The sequence below is a fragment of the Bombina bombina genome, chromosome 9 (genome assembly GCF_027579735.1).
Source record: "Bombina bombina isolate aBomBom1 chromosome 9, aBomBom1.pri, whole genome shotgun sequence".
Taxonomy (NCBI): Eukaryota; Metazoa; Chordata; class Amphibia; order Anura; family Bombinatoridae; genus Bombina; species Bombina bombina.
Genome location: NC_069507.1, coordinates 61,657,661 through 61,679,895, shown reverse-complemented (window position 1 = coordinate 61,679,895; position 22,235 = coordinate 61,657,661). Strand labels below are relative to the sequence as shown.

Sequence of the window (22,235 nt, the reverse complement as noted above, 5' to 3'; positions counted from 1 at the left end):
GTATAGGGATTTTGGAACAGAAAATAGCTTCATTAGAAAAAACATAAAAATATTAGAAATAAAAAACAAAGAATAAATCATTCCAAGTCATTCATGATCTCTGTAACGGGAGGTAAAAAAATAATAATAATGACTTACATGCTAGAAAAATGAGGTCAGTAAAGGCACCTCCATACTAATTTGCTATGCAGGGGAGATGCTTTGCCATGAAAATAACTGGTTTAGCATGAATTTCCATTCTATATTCTCAAGTTTAAAAGATAACACCTGGCATAATTAAAAGAAATTTGTTTAAAAAGTGATGTTAGCTCCCCTTTATAAAAACAGATCCGGAATATTAAAAATATTTTAAATAACTTACTTTTTAACGCCGTTAGAACTTTGTATTCCGTAAGAATTTTGCTGGGCTTTAGCGCCGATGGACGGAATACAAAGTTCTAACCGCTTGGCTTTCCTGAAGCCACTGGTGCTTTCCTGATGGGATTGCGGTCTGGAGGGTGTGCCTAGCATTATAGGGAAGCCACCCTGACGCAATCCCATCATTGAAATCTCATGATCACGTGCACGATCGCGAAATTTCAATTTGCTTACATCGGAACAGTTGTTAACCCCGACACGAAAGGGTTAATATAAACAAGAAATTGAAATACCTCAGCCTCCGCCGCCCACTTCAAAAGTCAATTTTTCTGTGAGCCAACGGTCTGCATAGTTCTCCAATCAGAGCTCTAGCTACAACAAAATTGCCATAAGGGGAGAGCGCTGATTGGAGAAGAATGCAGACAGTTAGCTCACAGAAAAATTTAATTTGTGGGCGGCGGAACATGAGGTACAACTGATGAATTAAACTCCATCTAAAATATTGCTAACATTCCGGATCTGTTTTTATAAAGCAGAGAGTTTACCATAACTTTAAGTCACTGGTTTTCAAATCTGTCCCCAGGCCTCCCTAACAGGCCACATTTTGAGATTATCTGAACTGGAGCACAGGTGAAATAATCAGCCGATTAATAAACATGGTTGTTTCTCCTGCTCTCATCCAAGGTAATCCAGAAAACCTGGACTGTTGGGGAGGCCTCAGGACAGGTTTGAAAACCAGTACTTTAAGTAAACACAATTTAAACCATACTTCCTACATAGTGCTTCTGGCCAGTAGTACTTTTCTCCCCCCAAGTGAATGGATAAGAGTGACCAGCTGTTGTTTCTGGTCTCACTAACCTTTTGAAGGTGAAAAGATTGTCAGTAACAGATGAAAAATAAAAGTAAAATTTATTTTTTTAAGCACTCACTGCAAGTATCAAAAAAAGGATTAGAAAAGAAAAATAGGATAAGGAAATCAGCAGTCTATATATTAACATACCAGATACTGTAGGGTCCCTACAAATGAAGTACAAAGGCTCCCCTGATCCAGATCTTTAGCATATCCTAAGTCAATAATTTTGTGGACTGTCTACAGAGGAAACAAAGCACAGTCAACAGTTACAATCAGTTACTTTATAATGTTTAGTTATTTGCTTAAAGGGACGCTGAACCCAAATTTTTTCTTTTGTGATTCAGATAGAGCATGCAATTTAAAGCAACTTTCTAATTTACTCCTATTATCAAATGTTCTTCATTCTCTTGGTATCTTTATTTAAAAAGCAAGAATGTAAGTTTAGAAGCCGGCCCATTTTTGGTGAACAACCTGGGTTGTTCTTGCTGGTTGGATAAATTCACCCACCAATAAACAAGTGCTGACCAGCGTTATGAACCAAAAATTGGCTGGCTCCTTAGCATAGATGCCTTCTTTTTCAAATAAAGATAGCAAGAGAACGAAGAAAATTTGATAATAGGAGTAAATTAGAAAGTTGCTTAAAATTGCAAGCTCTAACTGAATCATGAAAGAAACAATTTGGGTTCAGTATCCCTTTAAGTATAAAAACAGAAAACAAAATAGGAAGCATCGCTCACCATACACTTAAAAGAACAGTAAAGTTAAAAGTAAGTTGTCATGATTTGTACAGAGCATGCACTTTAATAAAAAAGCACCAGCTACTACTGACTATGTGGAAGAATTCACAGTGTACACGCATATCAGTCTGAGATTCACTGATGGCTGTCACATGATATTGGAACAGGGAAATTTGTCAGAAAATAAATCTGTTGCTGAAAATTAGAAAAAGTGCTATTATATTGTCTTTTTTTTTTTGCATCTATTATTATGCAACTGCACTGTATTTACTGGTCCTTGAAGTACAGTGTGAAATGGCCCTATGCTTTCTCACTGTATTTACAGAAACCTGCAATCTCATCAAGGTATGACCGTACAGTTTCTATACTACTGCACTGCTATCTGTTTAGTAACATTATTTGTTTACTTACTGATAATTTTCAGAGTGACAGCACTTGCGCTTTTCTTAACAATGGATTGCAGTGTAGCCTCTCATCTATTTGGAAAGCTAGATTTTACTATAATGACGCGAGAGGTGCAAGCTGGGGATAACCTAAGTGAATTTGATCTAGTATTCACAAACATAGAAACGTTATAATAACTATTTATTTATTAAATGTGGGATATCACCAGTTTCATATTCAATGCATCGACATCAGCACTTACCTTCCCATTACATTCTTGTAAAACTATATTCTCTGGCTTTAGGTCCCTGTGAATGATACGATTTTCGTGTAGATATTGTATCCCAGCACCTATAAGAGGAGTACATCATAAGACGTTACTGATTATCCCTAATGCATTGATTGCATGCCCCAGAAATAGCAATAAACTTACATTTGATCACAAAATATCTAGTACATTAACATAGAAATAGATAAACAGAAAACACAGTCAGAGAAAGACATGAGCAAAATGTTCTTACACACAGAAGAACAAGTGTGAATTGCAACAGTCAGGTCTTTATTTTATTTAAAGGGACATGAAACCCAAATATTTTCTTTCATGATTTCGATAGAACATTTAATTTTAAACAACCTTCCAGTTAACTACTATTATCAAATTTACTTCCTTCTTTTGGTATCATTTGTTGAAGGAGCAGCAATGCAGTACTGGTTTCTAACTGAACACATGAGTGAGCAAATGACAATCAGTATATTCATGCAGCCACCGATCAGCAGCTAGAACCTAGGTTCTTTGCTTCTCCTAAGCTTTCCTAGATAGACCTTTCAGCAAAGGATAACAAGAGAAGGAAGCAAATTAAATAATAGAAGTAATTTGGAAAGTTATTTAAAATCGTATGCTCTGTCTAAATCGTGAATGTCTCATTATGACTTTACTGTCCCTTTAACAACTGAAAACTAAAATTACGGCTCAACTCGGATTCAAGGGAAAAAAAAAGATTTAATCCTGCTTCTCATAAACAGATACAAATGCACTTACAAGAAATAAAGATACAACTTTTTTTGTCTTTTTTGAGGATCTGTAGCGCTCCCTGCCGGAGTCTCACAAAGCTTCATGTTGCAGACGCAGCTATTTTGCATAAGGACAGACAACACTGAGATTAACAAGCCGTGACTGTAACAGACACAAGCTGACACAGAACCGGAGGACAACCGAGCAAATCTTCAATGCTCACAAGGACGATTTTAGATGTGCCAGTTTTATCTGTACTTCTATTAATGCTAAATCATTTGAAACTGATGCAATATAACTGTAAAAAGCCGACAGGAAAATATCACCTCAGCATCTCTATGTAAAAAAGAAAGATATTTCACCTCACAATTTCCTCAGCTCACCAGAGTAAGTGCTGTGTAAAAAGTTATATTTTAGTTACTGCCCAGCTGCAGGTTAAAAAAAAAAAAAAGGAAGAAATGAACAGCAGTGCTGAGGTCATGAACTCTTACTGTGATCTGTAGGGAAATAACATAAGTGTGCATGCGGCACACTCTCTTGCAGGTCCCAGGACAGGCATACTGATTGGCTGCTTAAAATCATTTACAATGAGGTGTGAATACTTAGGACATTTTGAGGTAAAATATCTTTCTTTTTTACATAGAGATGTTCAGGTGATATTTTCTAGTCAGCTTTTTACAGCTATGCTGCATCACTTTCAAGTGTTTCAACATTTAGGCATCATGTCCCTTTAAGTACATTTTTATCTGTTTATGAGAAGCAAGATTAAATACTTTTTACATTGTATTAACGTTGCGCTGTATTTTTATTTTTCCGCTATCTCTTCTGATAGTATAGCAGCACTGCAGAATCATTTTTAGATGTTTTCAACCTTTAAAGAGACATAAAACATTTTGAGATGGTAATATAAAAATTATAAATTGTAATCTTATATATATATATATATATATATATATATATATATATATATATATATATATATATATATATATATATATATATAAATATATAAAAAAAAACCTCTGCAATATACTTTCATTATTTATTGTGTCCCCCTTTACTGTAATTCCATTCTGAAATTGTGAGTTTTCAGTTCCTGTTAGAAATGGAAGTGCAGAACATAGTTATATACCACACAGCCATTGGCTATACTCTCTAGTGACCTATTTATAACTGTACCTAATTGGCCACAGCAGAGAGGTAACCTAAGTTACAAAATGGCAGCTCCCATTGTTTTATAGAAACTTTACACTTATTTTGTCAATATTTTAAACAGATAATGAAACTTTAAAAAATACACCTACATGTTAATCTCAGACTAATCTTTTCTTTCATTTTCTTTTCATTCTATGTAGCATTTATTTAGTGTTTAATGTCCCTTTAAGACTCCTTACACAATTGGATCTCATCTGAACTCGGTTGGAACTTGACTAAATTTAGTCTTGTTTTATTATTTTCTGTTCAAATAGGAGGTTGTGCTAGTAGTGCTGATATTTCTTATTCTTTACTTAATTTAAAAAGACAACCAAGTTAGACACACCTGGTAAGTGTCCTCTAAACTGTAGAGTTCAATTTATTGTAGTATGCACTTAAAGGGACATTAAACACTAAATACATGCTAGATAGAATGATGCATTCAAAGAAAAGATTAGTCCATGACTAACATGTAGATGTATTTTTTAAAGTTTCATTAGTTGTTTAAAAAGTGATAAAATAAGTGTAAAGTTTTAGTGTCTATAAAACTCTGGGAGCTGCCATGTTGTAACTTGTGTTACCTTCTCTGCTGTGGCCAATTAGGGTCAGTTATAAATAGGTCACTAGAGTGTGCAGCCAATGGTTGTGCTGGATTTAACAGTTTTCTGCACTTCCATTTCTAACAGGAACTGAAAAGCTCACAATTTCAGAATGGAATTACAAGAAAAGAGAACAAAATAAATAATGAAAGTATATTGCAGAGTTGTTTTATTATATACAATTTATCATTTTATATTACCATCTCACAGTGTTTAATGTCCCTTTAATAAAGATTTTTCCCCACTTCATGGTATCTAATTTTCTATTAAAGATGTCAGACTTTGCCTTCATCTATCAATACACACACAAGCCATGTGTTATAACACATTGCAGTATGAAATCAAGCACTCAGAAGACATATATGTGAATAGTAGATTATTATCATGGTTTCCCAGTATGATAGATTTTAACATTAGATAATAACCAGAAGGCCCATATAGTGTGCCCACATTTCAATCTAAAGAACAAGCTTAATTAAAGGGACATTACAGTGCAAATATTACATGCTCCAATCAGAGCCATTTGGCAGTGGCAGTTACACAACTGCCGTTGCTGAATGGCTCAGCATCTGTATTCAATCAGGACTAGCAGTTCTCTGTGGCTCCTGAGTGGTACTATAACTATGTGTTTAACAACTTAGGCCTAGTTTCCATTGAGGTGATACATGTTGGAAACTGGTGAGAAAAATATTTATGTCCATTAACCCCTTGGCAACTGAGGACATGTCAGGCACGTCCTACAAAGGGTGTCAGTTAATAACCAAGGACGTGCCTGGCACGTCCTCTGGGGTTTCAAGCACTGGAAGCGATTGTGAATGCTTCCAGATGCTTTCAGGGTATTGCAGCAATGCCTCGATGTTGATACAACAGATGCCAGTCAAGTAAGCTAAAAGAAAATCGTAGTGAGAGGCTGCATTAGATGAGGTAATATAGCGTGAATAAAACGCTGATAAATTAAAGTACAGTTGACTTTTGTGCTAAACAATCATATTGACATGGTTCAAGTAAATTAAAAACTTGTTTAAAATTGAATGCTCTATCTGAATCATGAAACAAAAATGTTTGGTATCATATCCCTGTAATACAAAATACATTAAAGGGTTGGGAAAAAGCTCATCGCTTTCTAAAATAAAAATAACAAATATTTATAGAAAATAATAAATTTTGTAAACACCCCACCTCCAATATAAGAAAAATAAATGAATGAATATCAGACGTTATCACATTTATTTGCTTTGATGATCATTGATAAATAACTTTTTTTAGCAGATATACCTACATTAGAGGTCTATATATGTAGTCATATGTCAATAATACATTATAATTGAAACTGGCTACACATTATATAGAATGTTTATTAGTACACTATATCCACTGGGAATAAAATATTAAAGGGACATTAAACAATAAATAAATGAAATATAGAATGATGCATTTAAAGAAAAGATTAGTCTGAGATTAACATGTAGATGTAGCTTTTAAAGTTTCATTAGCTGTTTAAATAGTGACAAAATAAGTGTAAAGTTTTAGTGTCTATAAAACAATGGGAGCTGCCATGTTGTAACTTAGGTTACCTTCTCTGCTGTGGCCAATTAGGGACAGTTATAAATAGGTCACTAGAGTGTGCAGCCAATGGCTGTGTGTAATATAACAGTCTTCTGCACTTCCATTTCTAACAGGAACTGAAAACCTCACAATTTCAGAATGGAATTACAGGAAAAGGGGACAAAATAAATAATGAACGTATATTGCAGAGGTTATATATATATATATATATATATATATATATATATATATATATACACACACACATATACACACGATTTATCATTTTATATTACCATCTCAAAATGTCCTATTTTAAATATTCTTCATGTCAATATCACTACACAGTAATTATTACAGAACATTTCTTTTGTTTTCTCTTTACTAACTCTGAAAGACATGAGAAAGGAAAAGCGCAACAGGACTCAAGTGAAAAGGTTTTAATAACACACAATAAAAGCCTTTTAAAATGATAGGTATTTTGCGTACCAAATGTTAATAACAAATGTGCATATCAGACAAAAGTGTCTTTAAAGTTGAGCAGGTTACCTCTTCCAGCCGCTTAAAGGTAACGTAAAGTTGAGCATATAACTAAACGCCATCGTTTATAAATTTACAAATTAGCATAAGTTTAATTCATCATTATGACAGTAAGTCTTATAATTACTTTATTTTCTCCTTTCAAAGTACTGTTCCGACACCAATCTTTTGTCCGCCCCACATTTTCTAAATTTTGATTGACAGGTGAGAGCTATATTATCGTCCAATCTGTGGTTTCCCCTTCAGGGGTTTAGCCCATCCATTCCTACGTCACTGGATGACTGAGCGCATGTGTCCGGCTAAACTCAACCTACTTCCACCCGTGCTCGTTCGTGATTCGCGCATGCTCACTGCTTGCTCTCTAGCGATTGTTTTAGTATCATAATAACAATTGGAACGATCGTCGCAGCAAGTGAGTTTTTTTACAATGAATATGTATTTAAATGTGTACGGTCTTTATTTATATCTGCAATTGAAAATATCTTCATTTAGTAAACAGCATTACCTAACTTTTATTAACACTAGTATTTTATATCGCTAGTGGGGGAAGTGGCGCATGCGCATAAGAAATCTAGTCTGTGAACGCGTATTGAGCTTACGTAAGCACAGGGCTGAGAACGATCGATGAGAGAAGAGATATAAACACGGAAGTGGCATAGGGGAGGAGATTCGGTGAAAACGGTCAGAAATATAAAGTTTGAATTTCATGTAAAATACAACGTAAACAAGTAAATAAAGTTAGCAATAAGCTGCAGGTTATTTATTAGATAGATTATATGATTTGACTTACCATAAACTTTACCTTACCTTTAAGTTAGATATGGGGTGATCATCTTTATGTAAGCTGTCTTCTCCCTTGTAGCGTGAGGCTTGTCGGCTGTTTCCTTCAAACAACTTGGAGTTCCGGTGTAGGTAGGAAGTCCTTAGCTATGGATTTATAGACGATATTAGTTCTCCAGCAATACTGAATTGCTCTTTATTCCCCTCCCATTTACTTCCTGTGCAGCCGTTGCTGGAGAACTATAATATTGTCTATAAATCCATAGCTAAGGACATAGCTAAGGACTTCCTACCTACCCTGGAACTCCAAGTTGTTTGAAGGAAATAGCCTACAAGCCTCAGGCTACAAGGGGGAAGACAGCTTACATAAAGATGATCACCCCATATCTAACTTAAGCGGCTGGAAGCGGTAACCTGCTCAACTTTAAAAACACTTTTGTCTGATATGCACATTTGTTATTAACATTTGGTACGCAAAATACCTATAGTTTTAAAAGGCTTTTATTGTGTGTTATTAAAACATTTTCACTTGAGTCCTGTTGCGCTTTTCCTTTCTCATGTCTTTCAGCGTTTGCCTTCAATTAAAGGGCCATAATACCCAAATGTTTAAACACTTGAAAGTGATGCAGCATAGCTGTAAAAAAGCTGATTAGAAAATATCACCTGAACATCTCTATGAAAAAAAGAAAGATATTTTACCTCAAAAGTTCCTCAGTAGCCACCTCCCATTGTAAAGGATTTCTAAGCAGCATTTTAGTGTGTTTGTCCTGGGACATCTGAAGGGACTAGCATCGTGCACTCTCATATTATTTCACCAATCAGGTAAAGGAAGCTTACTATGAAATCTCATGAGAGTTAAGTCAAATCTCATGAGATCACAGTAAGAGTTCATGACCTCAGCACTGCTGATGCTGATTGGCTGCTGTTCATTTCTTCATTTTTTTAAATTTTTTTACCTGCAGCTGGGAGCAGCTGAGTATAACTTTTTACACAGAACTTACTCTGCTGAGCTGAGGAAATTGTGAGGTAAAATATCTTCCTTTTTTACATAGAGATGCTCAGGTGATATTTTCCTGTCAGCTTTATACAGTTATACTGCATCAGTTTCAAGTGATTTAGCATATGAGTATTATGTCCCTTTAAGGGATATTTGATGATACACCCTCAGAAAAGCAGCATACACCATTCTGTGGTGGGGACTCAGAGAAATATTACTCATCTTCCACTTATAACTAACTGATGGGTGAGAGTATATAATCAGGATATCTTTAAAAGACTGATACCAATATATGATCTCTAGTGTGTGATTACCAACACAATTGTATTTATAAATTATACTACTTTAACGTGTTTTTTAGAATTTGCTATTTCAAAGTATCTGCTCCTCTAGAGATTTGTTTGTGTGTTTGCTTATAATCTGTTTGTTTATGGTTCTATACTATAATAAGTTACATCAATTATGATAATAAGTCACACCAATTTCTATTATAGATTCTGACAAATAACACACTTGGGCATATTACACAGCTACTGGAGTATCAATATTCCTGAATTAATATAATAATTTTGAATAGAATATATTTTGTGAATTTACATATATACATTTTATCTACCTCCTCCCCAACAGCGCTGATACTTTGTTGTATCTCTTTACTAACTAGAAAACATTATACTCAGCATAGCATTATATGTTTTTCATCACATTATCAAATTTATTTATTTATTTTTTTACTTCATCCTTATGAAATAACATATCTTGCGGATTTCAGGGCTTGTAATAAGCGCATGACTAATGATCATGTTGGTATATGTAGAGCTATGCTCTATTAATTAGCTATAGTTAAAATAAGAGAGGTAAAATATACTGGGTTACATAAGAATTAATCATACCTCTTTACATTGGCAGAGATTAAGGTTTAGTTACATACCTATATCACTCATCAAATTGAGAACTTGGCTTTCTTTCAGTCCACAGCAGTTTTCTGGCTTGTTCAGAAGCTGAAGAAAATACACATCACTAATAAAATATATGGATACATATAGCAGACCAAACAAAACTCTGAAGTTAATATAGAGCAACGATCTGCGCATCTACCCAAGTAAAAGTTTGCACAAAATTGCATCGTTTTGAAAATGTAGCATATCATTTGGTGTCCTATATAAGAACAAAGTATATTAAGGCTATAAAAGACATATTAAAAGGTGGTCTAGAATAATGGTAAAAACAGTAACCCACCTTACGTAGATCTCCACCAGAACAGTACTCCATCGCTAAATGAGGAACGTCGTTCACAAGGAAGTCCATTTCAGGGGGTACGTCACAGGCTTTCACAACATTTGGATGATCTAGTCTACAAATAGGTAGACAGCTTAACGTCAGACTTGTAAATTATAAAACAGGATTAAAATTAAAAGCATAAATAATTTACATTATTCCTTAAAGGGGCGGACACCAAAATTATTTCTTTCATGATTTAAAGAGCGCAAACAATTTTAAACAACTTTCCAATTTACTTCTATCTAATTTGCTTCATTATTTAGGTATCTTTTGCTGAAAAGCATAGCTAGGTAAATATAAAATGTGCTGCCACCAATCAGCAAATAGCACCCAGGTGATGAGCTTTCCTAGATATGCTTTTCAACAAAGGATATCTAAATAATTATGCAAATTAGATAATATGTTCTATCCAAATCATGAAAGAAAACATTTGGGTTCCCTGACCATTTAAGCAGGATTTCACTATACAAAGGACAGCAGTTCTAGAATTTACCGTATTTTGAAATTATTATATAAATGCTCAACCCTGACAGACAATCCAACAAACCTTTTCATTATTTGAATTTCTTGGCACCATCGTTCTTTGTTCTTTACACTGAGCTCCAGTCTGCATGACTTGATAGCTTTCATCTCCCCTGTTTCCTGCACAAAAGGAAACACTTACTTTAGGATAATTGCATCTTAGAAGATATATTTTTGTTTGAATGGTTTGCCCTACTATAAAGTCAGAAGTCTACTCAGAATCTGATTTAATAATATGGTTTAAAACACTGAGTTTTTCTATATTTCTCCATCTCTGTATCCCCCACATTTTTTATTTCCATAATTTGTCCCATTATGTATATGTCCCTTCATAAAACCAACAATATTTAATACTTAATGTGTCTTTATTGAATATTAAAGTGATTGTAAAGTTTAATGAATTACTGCCCGGTATCTAGAAATAATGTTAAAAACAGGGACACTTTAATTAATTAAACTTTACAAACAAGCTTCCTCCAATCGTTGCGTGCCCCACATGCTGGATGCCGGCTTCCTCTAATCGTTGGGTGCCCCATCTGGCATCCAGCTCGTGGGGCACGCAATGATTGGAGTTAGCCAGATTCATCATTGATCTGCTAGAGAAAGTAGGAGATGTGGACAGAGGATCAGCGGTATATTTACCATAACTCAGTGGTAAATATTTTTAAAAAGAAACGTCTTTGTGGGGCGTGCCCGAGCAGCGTACCTAATAGGACGTTTTCACTATAAGCTCTGAAGGAACACTCTATAATCCGCCGATTTACGAGCATTCAATAACAAAACCATCTATATATTTCTACATACAACAGTCACTAGAGAAGTGGTGGCTATAATATATCCCTTGTTTGCTGTTTTTATGATTTTAGAGCTATAGTTCGGGCGAACAAGACCTAAGGCGGCGGCCTATTTGCAGGTAACGACCTGACATATCTAGCACACAAAAGGAGCCCTCGGAAAGTATTTCACTCTGGGAGCCGTATCGGATTAAGCCGACACTGGAGAATGCAAATGGCCCATACGCAATAGTATTGGAGCAGAAGAGCCCAACGAGAAATAAGACTTTGTGCTCACCCGGCAAGTTAAACAAGCTCCAGCGGATGAAGCGACATAACCTACCGACGATGGATGTGGGTTTTTTTTTGGGGGGGGACCCCCAGAAAGTCATGACTGAGTCGCAACTGCTTTCTATGTGGGCGGCCACGCTTGGTAAATATGATCAACCCCATCTCTCCTTGGAGATACCCCAAATAATACAGAATAATCACCGCAAAGGGTATGAACTTGGGACTACACATATAAATCTCTTTCTTCCCCGGTGCCATTTTCCTCACACTTTACCTGGAGACTCATGCAGCTCTGTTGGGACAATTCCAAACGGATAAACTAAGCCTTGGGGATAAAACTTAACTCAAAAATCCAGCTTGTAAAGTATTAATATTTAATCCAGTTGATCTGTTGTATATATTCCAGTTTTTTTTTTCTTATTATACATAGGCATGTGTTTTGTTAAAAATACAATTGGTAATTATAGTGCTTTGCAGGAATCCACAGGATTGTATCAAGAAACCTCAACGTGAATTTAGCTATGTATGAAACCATGTTATCGACACTAGTCCTGCAGATAATATTCATGTTCTAATAATACTTTGCTTGTTTGCCTGTTTCTACAAGGGTTAAGTGGGGGGCCCCTGGGGGAACATTTTGGACAAGGAAAGAGCACACCAGGACAATATTGCACGTACCCACAATATGTCATAAAATATATTCGCTTGGTGGCCTGCGGCCGAGGCTATGGGCGAAGCAGGATAAACATTAGCTTTTTATACAATGACACAGGATTTTATATAGATAATACTGGTTTATATGTATCACTATGTAGATAGTAATTCTTAAATATAAGTCCTTCCTGTGGAGTTTTTGTTATTCACGTATAATACAAACATGGTTGTCATAGCTAAGTCATTAAGTATTATCTATAATTTTATTGGACAGAGATGGAATAAATAGCGCAATAACTTCTCTGCCAAGTATAGTGCTATGCTTTCCCTCTAAACACAGAGTTTGCACTTCATATCCTTTTTCAGAAAGATATTTGAAAGTTTAGTCCATGCCTTTTTCCTTAAGGTTTTACTCTTTGTGTGTTTATTATACCTTTTTGTTTTTTCTTTTGTTTTCGTTATTACTGTTATCTTTATCCTGTTATATAATGGTCCCCAACATTATTCTAACTTAAATTGCAAGGTCCAAGAGTGGTCTGAATTGTATCACTAGGGGCAGAAATTATAAGCAAAAACAGAGGACTCTTTAAATATTTGATATGTACATGTGTACTACACAACATCTGATTTATCATTAATGTACATTTTTAAGTATGATTGTTTATTGTACCATGCAGTTCCTCAATAAAAAAATATTAAAAAAAAAAAAAAAAAAAAAAAAAACGTCTTTGTAAAGTTAAATGGATTAAAGTGTCAGTTTTTAACATTATTTTTAGACACTGGGCAGTAATTCATTACACTTTACAATCACTTTAAACCTTATCTGAATATTTGTCCTTCAGTATCTCATCTTCCACTGTCTGTATAAGCCTAAGTTAAAATTATATTAAAAGGACAGTGTACTGTAAAACTGGATTCTGCTTAATGGGTTTCCAATTACTTGTTATACTAACTGAAGATAATAAAATGAATAGGAAACCATTCCTTTAGATATATTTTTAAATATGAACTAGCTGTCTTTGCTCTTTGAAACCACAACCCATTAAAATTGGTTAAGCTTGCAGGGATATCAATTATCTTAACATTATCACTTTTTATACACATACATGAACAAAACCTTCTTATGTTATCTCTGTATACTTAGAGAGAACAATTGAAAATGAGCATTTGAGTACTTATATCTATGACCTCCCACATACACTGAGAGTTTAATGAATTATCCTGATTACGCTTACACAGCATTTCCATAGAAAATACTTAAAAAGGACACTGAACCCAATGTTTTTTCTTTCGTGGTTCAGATAGAGCACGCAATTTTAAGCAACTTTCTTATTTACTCCTATTATCAATTTTCTTCGTTCTCTTGCTATCTTTATTTGAAAAAGAAGGCACCTAAGCTAAGGAGCCAGACAATTTTGGTTCAGACCCTGGACAGCACTTGTTTATTGGTAGGTGAATTTATCCACCAATCAGCAGGAACAACCCAGGTTGTTTACCAAAAATGGGCTGGCATCTAAACTTACATTCTTGCTTTTCAAATAAAGATACCAAGAGAATACAGGAAATTTGTTAATGAGTAAATTAGAAAGTTGCCTAAAATTGCATGTTCTATCTGAATCACAAAAGAAAAAACTTGGGTTCAGTGTCCCTTTAAAGGGACATTAAACACTAAACAAATGCTAGATAGAATGATGCATTCAATGAAAAGATAAGTCTGAGAATAACATATAGATGTATTTTTTAAAGTTTCAATATTTGTTTAAATATTGACAAAACAAGTGTAAAGTTTTATGGTCTATAAAATAATGGAAGCTGTCATGTTGTAACTTAGGTTACCTTCTCTGCTGTTGCCAATTAAGAACAGTTATAAATAGGTCACTAGAGTGTGCAGCCAATGGCTGTATGGAATATAACAGCGTTCTGCACTTCCATTTCTAACAGGAACTGAAAAGCTCGCAATTTCTGAATGGAATTACAGGAGAAGAGGACAGAATAAATAATGAAATTATATTGCAGACTTCAATGTTTATAAATGATTTATCATTTTATATTACCATCGCAAAGTGTTTAATGTCCCTTTAAGCATTTAAATGTTCAGTATACGTAGAGATACAACAGGCAAAATCAGCTATTTCAAATGACAAAATAAGGCTAAATTATTTATTTGCAATCAATGTAATATACTCCAGCAGGTAACAGATCAATGGGAACACATTAAAGAGGGGGCATTTTTTAGAATACACTGTCCCTTTATTCTTTCACTGCATTCCTCCATGACAGCTGCCATATACCATCTCTTATGTATGACGCCTATGTATGATTGTTCCTCACTTTGTCAGAGTGTGTTTTGTATTTGTTGTTGCTTTTACTTGTTTGTTAACCCTTTCGTGACAGGGTTAAAGTGTCTACATCGGAACACCTGTTCCGATGTAGACAAATTGAAACTACGCGATCGTGCATACGATCGCGAGATTTCAATTATTGGATCGCATCTGGGGGGCGTCCCTACAACCCTAGGAACGCCCTCCAGACCGCGATCAAGTCCTTGAAGCGCAGAAGGCTTCAGGACAGCCGTTTGATATGACGTTCTATTCCGTCATAACGGCTTTAAAGCCCAGTGTAAATATGACGGAATAGAACGGCATAACGGCGTTAAAAGGTTAAAATGGTTTCACTGTAGTCACTTTTTAATAAAAGTTTTCATGTGCTATATTAAATGGACACTGTACACTAGATTTTTTCTTTGCATAAATGTTTTGTAGATGATCCTTTTATATAGCCCATCTGGGAGTGTTTTTGTAACAATCTATAATTTTGTTTATTTTTTAATAACATTGTGCTGATTTTCAGACTCCTAACCAAGCCCCAATGTATCATATGAACACGCGCGTTTACAGATTCCTGTGTAATGTGGATCTGTTCTTCATGCTTTCCCAGCTCTTTTCTGAGAGTGTCCATGCCTAACCTCACCAACAGTGCTAAACTGGGAGCTTCTAAATATTTAAAAGGTTTTATACAGGATTTTTAGGTGCTCTGACAAAATGCAGAAAGACATTTGGCCGACAGACATTTGGCTGACAGACAGAAAGCTAAAGAATGTTCCGATTTCGGCCAAGGGCAGATACGTTCCAGAGTGCTCTGTTCTAATCAGAGCCTCGGGCGCCGCAACTGCCTCTGGGAACCTTACCATGGGTCCCAGGCCGCACGTTTTGTAATTCTCTGTCTGGGAAACTATCTATCTATCAAATCTATCTATTTATCTATCAAATCTATCTATCGTATCTATCAAATGTATCTATTGCATCTATTGATCTATCTATCTAATCTATGTATCTATCTATCTAATCTATGTATCTATCTATCTATCTCGTGGCCGGACTGTTATGTGACAGCCACTTGTGTTTCGGCCAAATGTCCGTCGGCCAAGTGTCCGTCGGCCAAAAGTCCGGCCACGGATTTTTATATCAGTATCTGTTCATATTCTTCTTTATAGTAGTGTCTATTACATGTTATATAAAACTTGGTGTACACTGTTCCTTCAATCAACTGTTTGGGGTCAAAGAAACCAATTTTTTTTTCTTTTCATGCTTATGGAGAATTGTATCATGTTCAATAAGGCCTTTGGCTCCCACCATTTGTAACTTCCTTCCTCCCATTTACAGTCTATCTCTGTTCTCACTGGTTTAAATTTCGGATCCTCTTCATACACAAGTACTTCTCTGTCTTTCTGCCCCATACTATGGTTACCATTGTTTACTATAACACCCAATTCCCCAAGCTTACTCACCCGGTTTTGAAAAAGACACACATTGCCAAAGCCCCCTGTGCCCAGCCGGTCCTTCAAATCCCAAGGCCCGCAAACCATCCCCTGCTGGACTGGCGGCTTCTCCATGACACACCGACAATAACAAAATTCCCCACTTCCTACAACCTACGACCCCTTCCGGTCACCTGTCATTACACCTGAACGTCCCACTTCCGCTTCTAGCATTTCACGAAACATGCATCCCATTGGACGTTAAACTGTCACGTGGTGTAATACTGCGTTTCAAGCCTCGTTTTGAGAAGTCTGACGTTCTATTTTATGTATTTTTGCCCTATAGGAGAGCAATAAGTGACAAGCTGCAGGCGACAGAGGATGGTGAGTCTGGGTATATAAATAGATAGTCTGTGTATGGCAATGAATGAATGCGTGTGCGGCTGTTATATGTATATTTTGTGCACAGGCTTACATGATACAATTATTGTGCTTCATTAATTTTTATGTATTTTCCTCTTCAGAGACATAGATAAAAAAAACTACAATACAATTACTACAATATATATGTATGGAAAAAATGTCACAGGACATGGAACACGTTAAGATATTGTATACATAATAATGTTTACATATATATGTTTAAAGGGACATTGTACACTAGATTTTTTTTTTCTTTGCATAAATGTTTTGTACATGATCCATTTATATAGCCCAGCTGGGTGTGTTTTTATAAAAATGTATGGTTTTGCTTAATTATTATTCTTTATAGTAGTGTCTATTATATGCAGTAATGAAAATTAGTGTATAAATGCCCCTTTGATGTAAGTAATGGGATGATCTCAAAAAATGGTATCATATGTTGGTTATTCAAGGGGGGTTATAGTGCAAATGTGCTTTGGCATTCAAAACCACAACATAATCTTTAAGGGAACATAAAATAGTGGGCACAATCGTCTTTCAAGTAGAAGGTACTATAGGTTGCAGTATAAATGTGGTAACACAATAATTCCGCATTTATTTTTTAATCTTTAAAACATTTTTATTTTAAATCCTCAGTTTGTGAATTTCTTTACCGTGCCCCACATAAGGTGATGGTTGAGTGACAGCTAAATTTATACCTGGTACATGAACATCAATTAGATTATCATTTTGTACAAATAATCCAGATTTACAACTGGAATGTGTAAAAAGTGTAAATCTTGGAGTTACATTAATATGATAGATTAGTAATAATTAACAAGCACATTTAAAAGGGAGAGTCATTTCAAAATTAAACTTTCATGATTCAGATAGCGCTTGCAATTTAAAAAAGTTTCCCAGTTTACTTATATTATCACGTTTGCTTTGTTCTTTTGGTATCCTTTGTTGCAGATTATACCTAGGTACACTTAGGAGCAGCAGTGCTCTACTGGGAGCTAGATTAATACATCTGGTGAGCCAATGACAAGTGGTGTATATGTGCAGCCACCAATCAACAGCTAGCTCTCAATAGTATGTTCCTGCTCCTGAGCCTACATAGGTATGTTCTTTATCAAAGAGTACCAAGAGAACAAAGTAAATTTGATAATAGACGTAATGTGGAATCATGATTCAGACAGAGCAGTTTTAAACAATTTACTTCTATTAGCAAATATGCTTTGCTCCCTTGGTATCCTTTGTTGAAGAGTACGCCTTAGGATAGACAATGTGCTAGTGTGAGCTAACTGAACAAATCTGGTGAACCCGTAACAAGAGGCACAGCTCTCCAGTAACCAATCACCAGCAAGCTCCCATAGTGCACTGCAGCTCCTGAGCCTACCTAGCAAGAGAACAAAGCAAATTTGATAATATATGCAATTTGGTAAGTTGTTTAAAACTGCAAGCGCTATCTGAACTGTGAAAGTTGAATTGAAATCATTTTGTATTTTGCTTTGCTTGTCCCTATAGGTGCAATTTTGGGCAATATTATCCATATTGTCCCCCTCGTGTTATGTGGGTTATAGGTTCTTTCCTTAAAGGGGCAGTCTAGTCAAAAATAAACTTTCATGATTCAGATAGGGCATGTAATTTTAAACAACTTTCCAATTTACTTTTATAAATTTTGCTCTGTTCTCTTGGTATTCTTAGTTGAAAGCTAAACCTAGGTAGGCTCATATGCTAATTTCTTAGCCCTTGAAGGCTGCCTCTTATCTGAATGCATTTTTACATTTTTTCACAACTAGAGGCTATTAGTTCATGTGTGCCATATAGATAACATTGTGCTCACTCCTGTGGAATTACTTAGGAGTCAGGCGTGATTGGCTAAAATGCAACTCTGTCAAAAGAACTGAAATAAGGGGGCAGTCTGCAGAGGCTTCGATACATGGTAATCACAGAGGTAAAAAGTATATTAATATAACCGTGTTGGTTATGCAAAACTGGGGAATGGGTAAAGGGATTACCTATCTTTTTAAACAATAGAAATTCTGGTGTAGACTGTCCCTTTAATGACACTTGCAACTCCCCATTGTTCCTGTTCAGTTCCCTGCAAGCATGGAAAAAGAGGCTCTGTGGTGCTGTGCTTTTTTGATGTTGTAGGCGTTGGATATGATTTTCCCGATCCTCGGTACACACAGTTTGTCGTCATAAAATACACACTTTCTTTCATTGTCTTGTATATAATCCGTATGACTTTCCATTTGCTAATCTGTGCTTTCTTCTAATGTTATTGTCTGATAGGTGTTTCCTGCTATGGTTCATTAGCTGATAGGTTCAAATGCTTGTTGTACTCATTGGCCAATTGAGATTAATAAGAGGTTCCAAGTAGCATTCGCGTGAAACAGATGATACCGCTGTATTAGCTTCAATTTAAATTTTTACATTTTTTTCCTACACTTTGTTTCCCAGACAAAAACGCATTTAAATGCTGCTGTTTCACATAGATTATAGTATTTTTTTAAAGTACAATGTACCTTTACCATCTTAGTGAATTTAAACAATTTCCTATTTCGTTTGCAAGACCACAATAAATGACTGAATGCAAATTAACTGTCTAAAGGTAAAATCAAGCAGTTTCTATTTAAAACATCCATATACAAATACTCTTTTCTGTTAATGTATAATTCATTTGATTGTACTTGTTGCTGTTTATATATAATACAGTTGTTTTGTCTTACTTTACTGAGGATTGTTATATGTACTCTGAATTTACATTATAACTAAAAAAATCAAATACCAGAATTGTAGCATTACTAGCAATCAGCTTTATAACTTGTAGAATAGCTCTGAAGTCTTTGTATTATAAATTAGAGTATTTTATTATTCCACTAGAATGCCACTGCATATGGTATACCAGTCCAAATTAAACTTTTATCATTCAGAACATGCAGTTGGAAATAAAAACAAAACATGAAACCCCAATTTTTTCTTTCCTTATTCAGCTAGAGCATATCATTTTAAGAAACTCCTACTTAGTTCTCATGGTATTGTTTGTTAAAGACAATACCTAGGTAGGTAGCCTGCACGTCTGAAGAGCTATATGGCAGCAGTTTTGCAAGAATGTCTTTGAGCACTAGATGGCAGCAGTATATAACCTTGTTAAAGAAACACAAAACCCAATTATTTTTTTTCATGTTTCTGATAGAGCAAGCAATTTTAAGCAACTTTCTTATTTACTCCTATTGTAAAATGTTATCATTCTCTTGCTATCTTTAGTTAAAATATAATGTAATAGGAATGTAAAGGCCCATTTTTGGTTTAGCACCTGGGTAGCACTTGCTGATTGGGGACTAAATGTAGCCACCAATCAGCAAGTGCTACCCAGGTTCTGAACCAAAAATGGGCCGGCTCCTGAACTTACCTTCATGCTTTTTCAAATAAAGATAGCAAGAAAAATTGATAATATGAGTAAATTAGAAAGTTGCTTAAAATTGCATGCTCTATGAAATTGGGCTTTGTGTTCCTTTTAAAGGGATATGAAACCCCACATTTTTCTTTCATGATTCAGTTAGAGCATATCATTTTTAAACAACCTTTTCTTCTATTATCTAATTTCATTCATTTTCTTGGTATCCTTTGTTAAAAGAGCAGCAATATGCACTACTGGGAGCTAGCTGAACACATTGGGTGAGCCAATGACAAGAGACATATGTGCAGCCACCAATCAGCAGCTGGCTTTTCAACAAAAGATACAAAGAGAATGAAGGAAATTAAATAACAGTAGTAAATTGGAAATTTGTTTAAAATCACATGTTCTATCTGAGTTTAATTTTGACTTTACTTCCCCCTTTAAAAAGTCTGTGAGCGTATTTACCTGCTTTTCAGCAAAGGATACCAAGAGTACAAAGTGAATTTGATAATAGAAGTAATTTGGAAACCTTCTTAACATTGTGTGTATTATCTGAATCATGAAATTAAAAAAATGTTAAGTGTAATTTTTAGCTAAAAATGTTATAACATGCATATGAAGGAGCACTATTTAAACTTAAAGTGATGGTAAATCCAAGCGTATTACAAACGCTAGGATTTACCATCACTAAAAATCAAATGGAGGTTCAGTGATCATATAGGTAAAATAGGGTGCTAAACTCATCCTTTCTGTGTGGTTGCACATCGCTAAACTCCGCCCACGGCACATTGATCTCCTTCAATCAGGTGACGTTTGCACCTCTGAACCAATAGCTGTGCATGTCTACTGACGGGATTCTGTATGCACGCATGGCTATTGGTTTAGAGGTGCAAGCGGCATTGATTGGTAGAGGATCAGAAAGGGTGAGTTTAGCACCCTTTTTTACTTGTTTGATCACTTTTAAGTCCATCTTATTGTTAGTGCTGGTAAATCCTAGCATTTGTTAAACGCTTGGATTTACCATCACTTTATTTTAAAATGATTTACTGCATGGGGAAAAAAGTTAAGTTAATGCTGTTATTATTGATTTTGAAAATTACAGGCAATTTATTTTCTTGCGCAACATATTGTGGAGGAAAGTTTGCTCATTTGGCTGATAAAGAAAATTACCATAGTTTGTTGGCCAATGTCATTCCCAACAAACAGAGAAAAAAATATTTTTGTTTGGGGGTTTTTTCAGCACAGGACCACATTTAAAAATGTAATTTTGTTTCAACAGTAACAATATATATATATATATCATTCATGAAAGTTTACATTGCAGTGATTTTGTTAAAATACTTACCTTTTTCTTCAGCCAAGCCGGACCAGCGATCCCCTGCCCGCAGCTGCTCTTTACTTACGTCAGCAATGACGAATTTGGCTTCCTCCAATCATGGTTTCCCCCCAGAGCAAACATTTCCTGAGGCCACGCCGTGATTGGAGGATGCCGGTTTCGTCATTGCTGTGCTAAATACAGCATGAGAAGCGGGTTGAGGATTGCTGGTCCGGCTTGGCTGCAGAAAAGGGTAAATATTTTAACAAAACTGCTGCAATGTAAACTTTCATGAATGAAAGTGCCCCTGTTTTTAATAGTATTTTTAAAAACCGGGCACTCATTCATGAAAATTTAAAGTGAATTTCAGGTCCTTTGTCGGAATATATCCAACAAAGCGTTTTACCGCATGCGGTCAAAGGCCGGATATATTCCGACATTTCCAATTTTGAATTTCACAGCCAAATAGCGTCATCTAGCGGTGACTTGCTATTTAGCTGAGAAATTCAAAAGTGTGGCACGAAAATTAAATAAAACTTGCCGGCTGCAGCTTTTATTTTATGTATAGGACCGGAAAGGGTTAAAGTGTAAAAGGAAAATGCTCTTATGTGTGAGAACAATATATTATTGCACTATTGGTGCAAAAAAAACACTATTTTTACTGGGCGGCCAATTAGCTGATTTTACTGACCACCTAGGTAAAATTTAAGTTTATTTTAAGCTAATATTAAAATTTGACCATGTTTTTTATTTTTATGATCATAATACCAATTTATGTTAAATTGTGCGATTCATTTGTGCTTTGGATAGCTTAAGTACCATTTATAAATAACAGA

At 35.3% G+C, this 22,235-nt stretch overlaps 1 protein-coding gene across 1 annotated transcript in view; it reads right to left on the bottom strand.

Moving 5' to 3' along the window:
• CHUK (component of inhibitor of nuclear factor kappa B kinase complex) overlaps window positions 1-16,469 on the bottom strand; it is a 52,215-nt gene extending 35,746 nt beyond the window's left edge. The window contains exons 1-6 of the mRNA XM_053692155.1: window positions 16,307-16,469; window positions 10,827-10,921; window positions 10,238-10,352; window positions 9,930-9,999; window positions 2,594-2,682; window positions 1,358-1,447 (exon numbers count right to left, since the gene is read on the bottom strand). Of these exons, the coding sequence (XP_053548130.1) occupies window positions 1,358-1,447; window positions 2,594-2,682; window positions 9,930-9,999; window positions 10,238-10,352; window positions 10,827-10,921; window positions 16,307-16,411 (564 nt within the window). The 5' untranslated portion in view covers window positions 16,412-16,469. The remainder of the gene's footprint in view (window positions 1-1,357; window positions 1,448-2,593; window positions 2,683-9,929; window positions 10,000-10,237; window positions 10,353-10,826; window positions 10,922-16,306) is intronic.
• Between the last annotated feature and the right edge of the window lie 5,766 nt (window positions 16,470-22,235).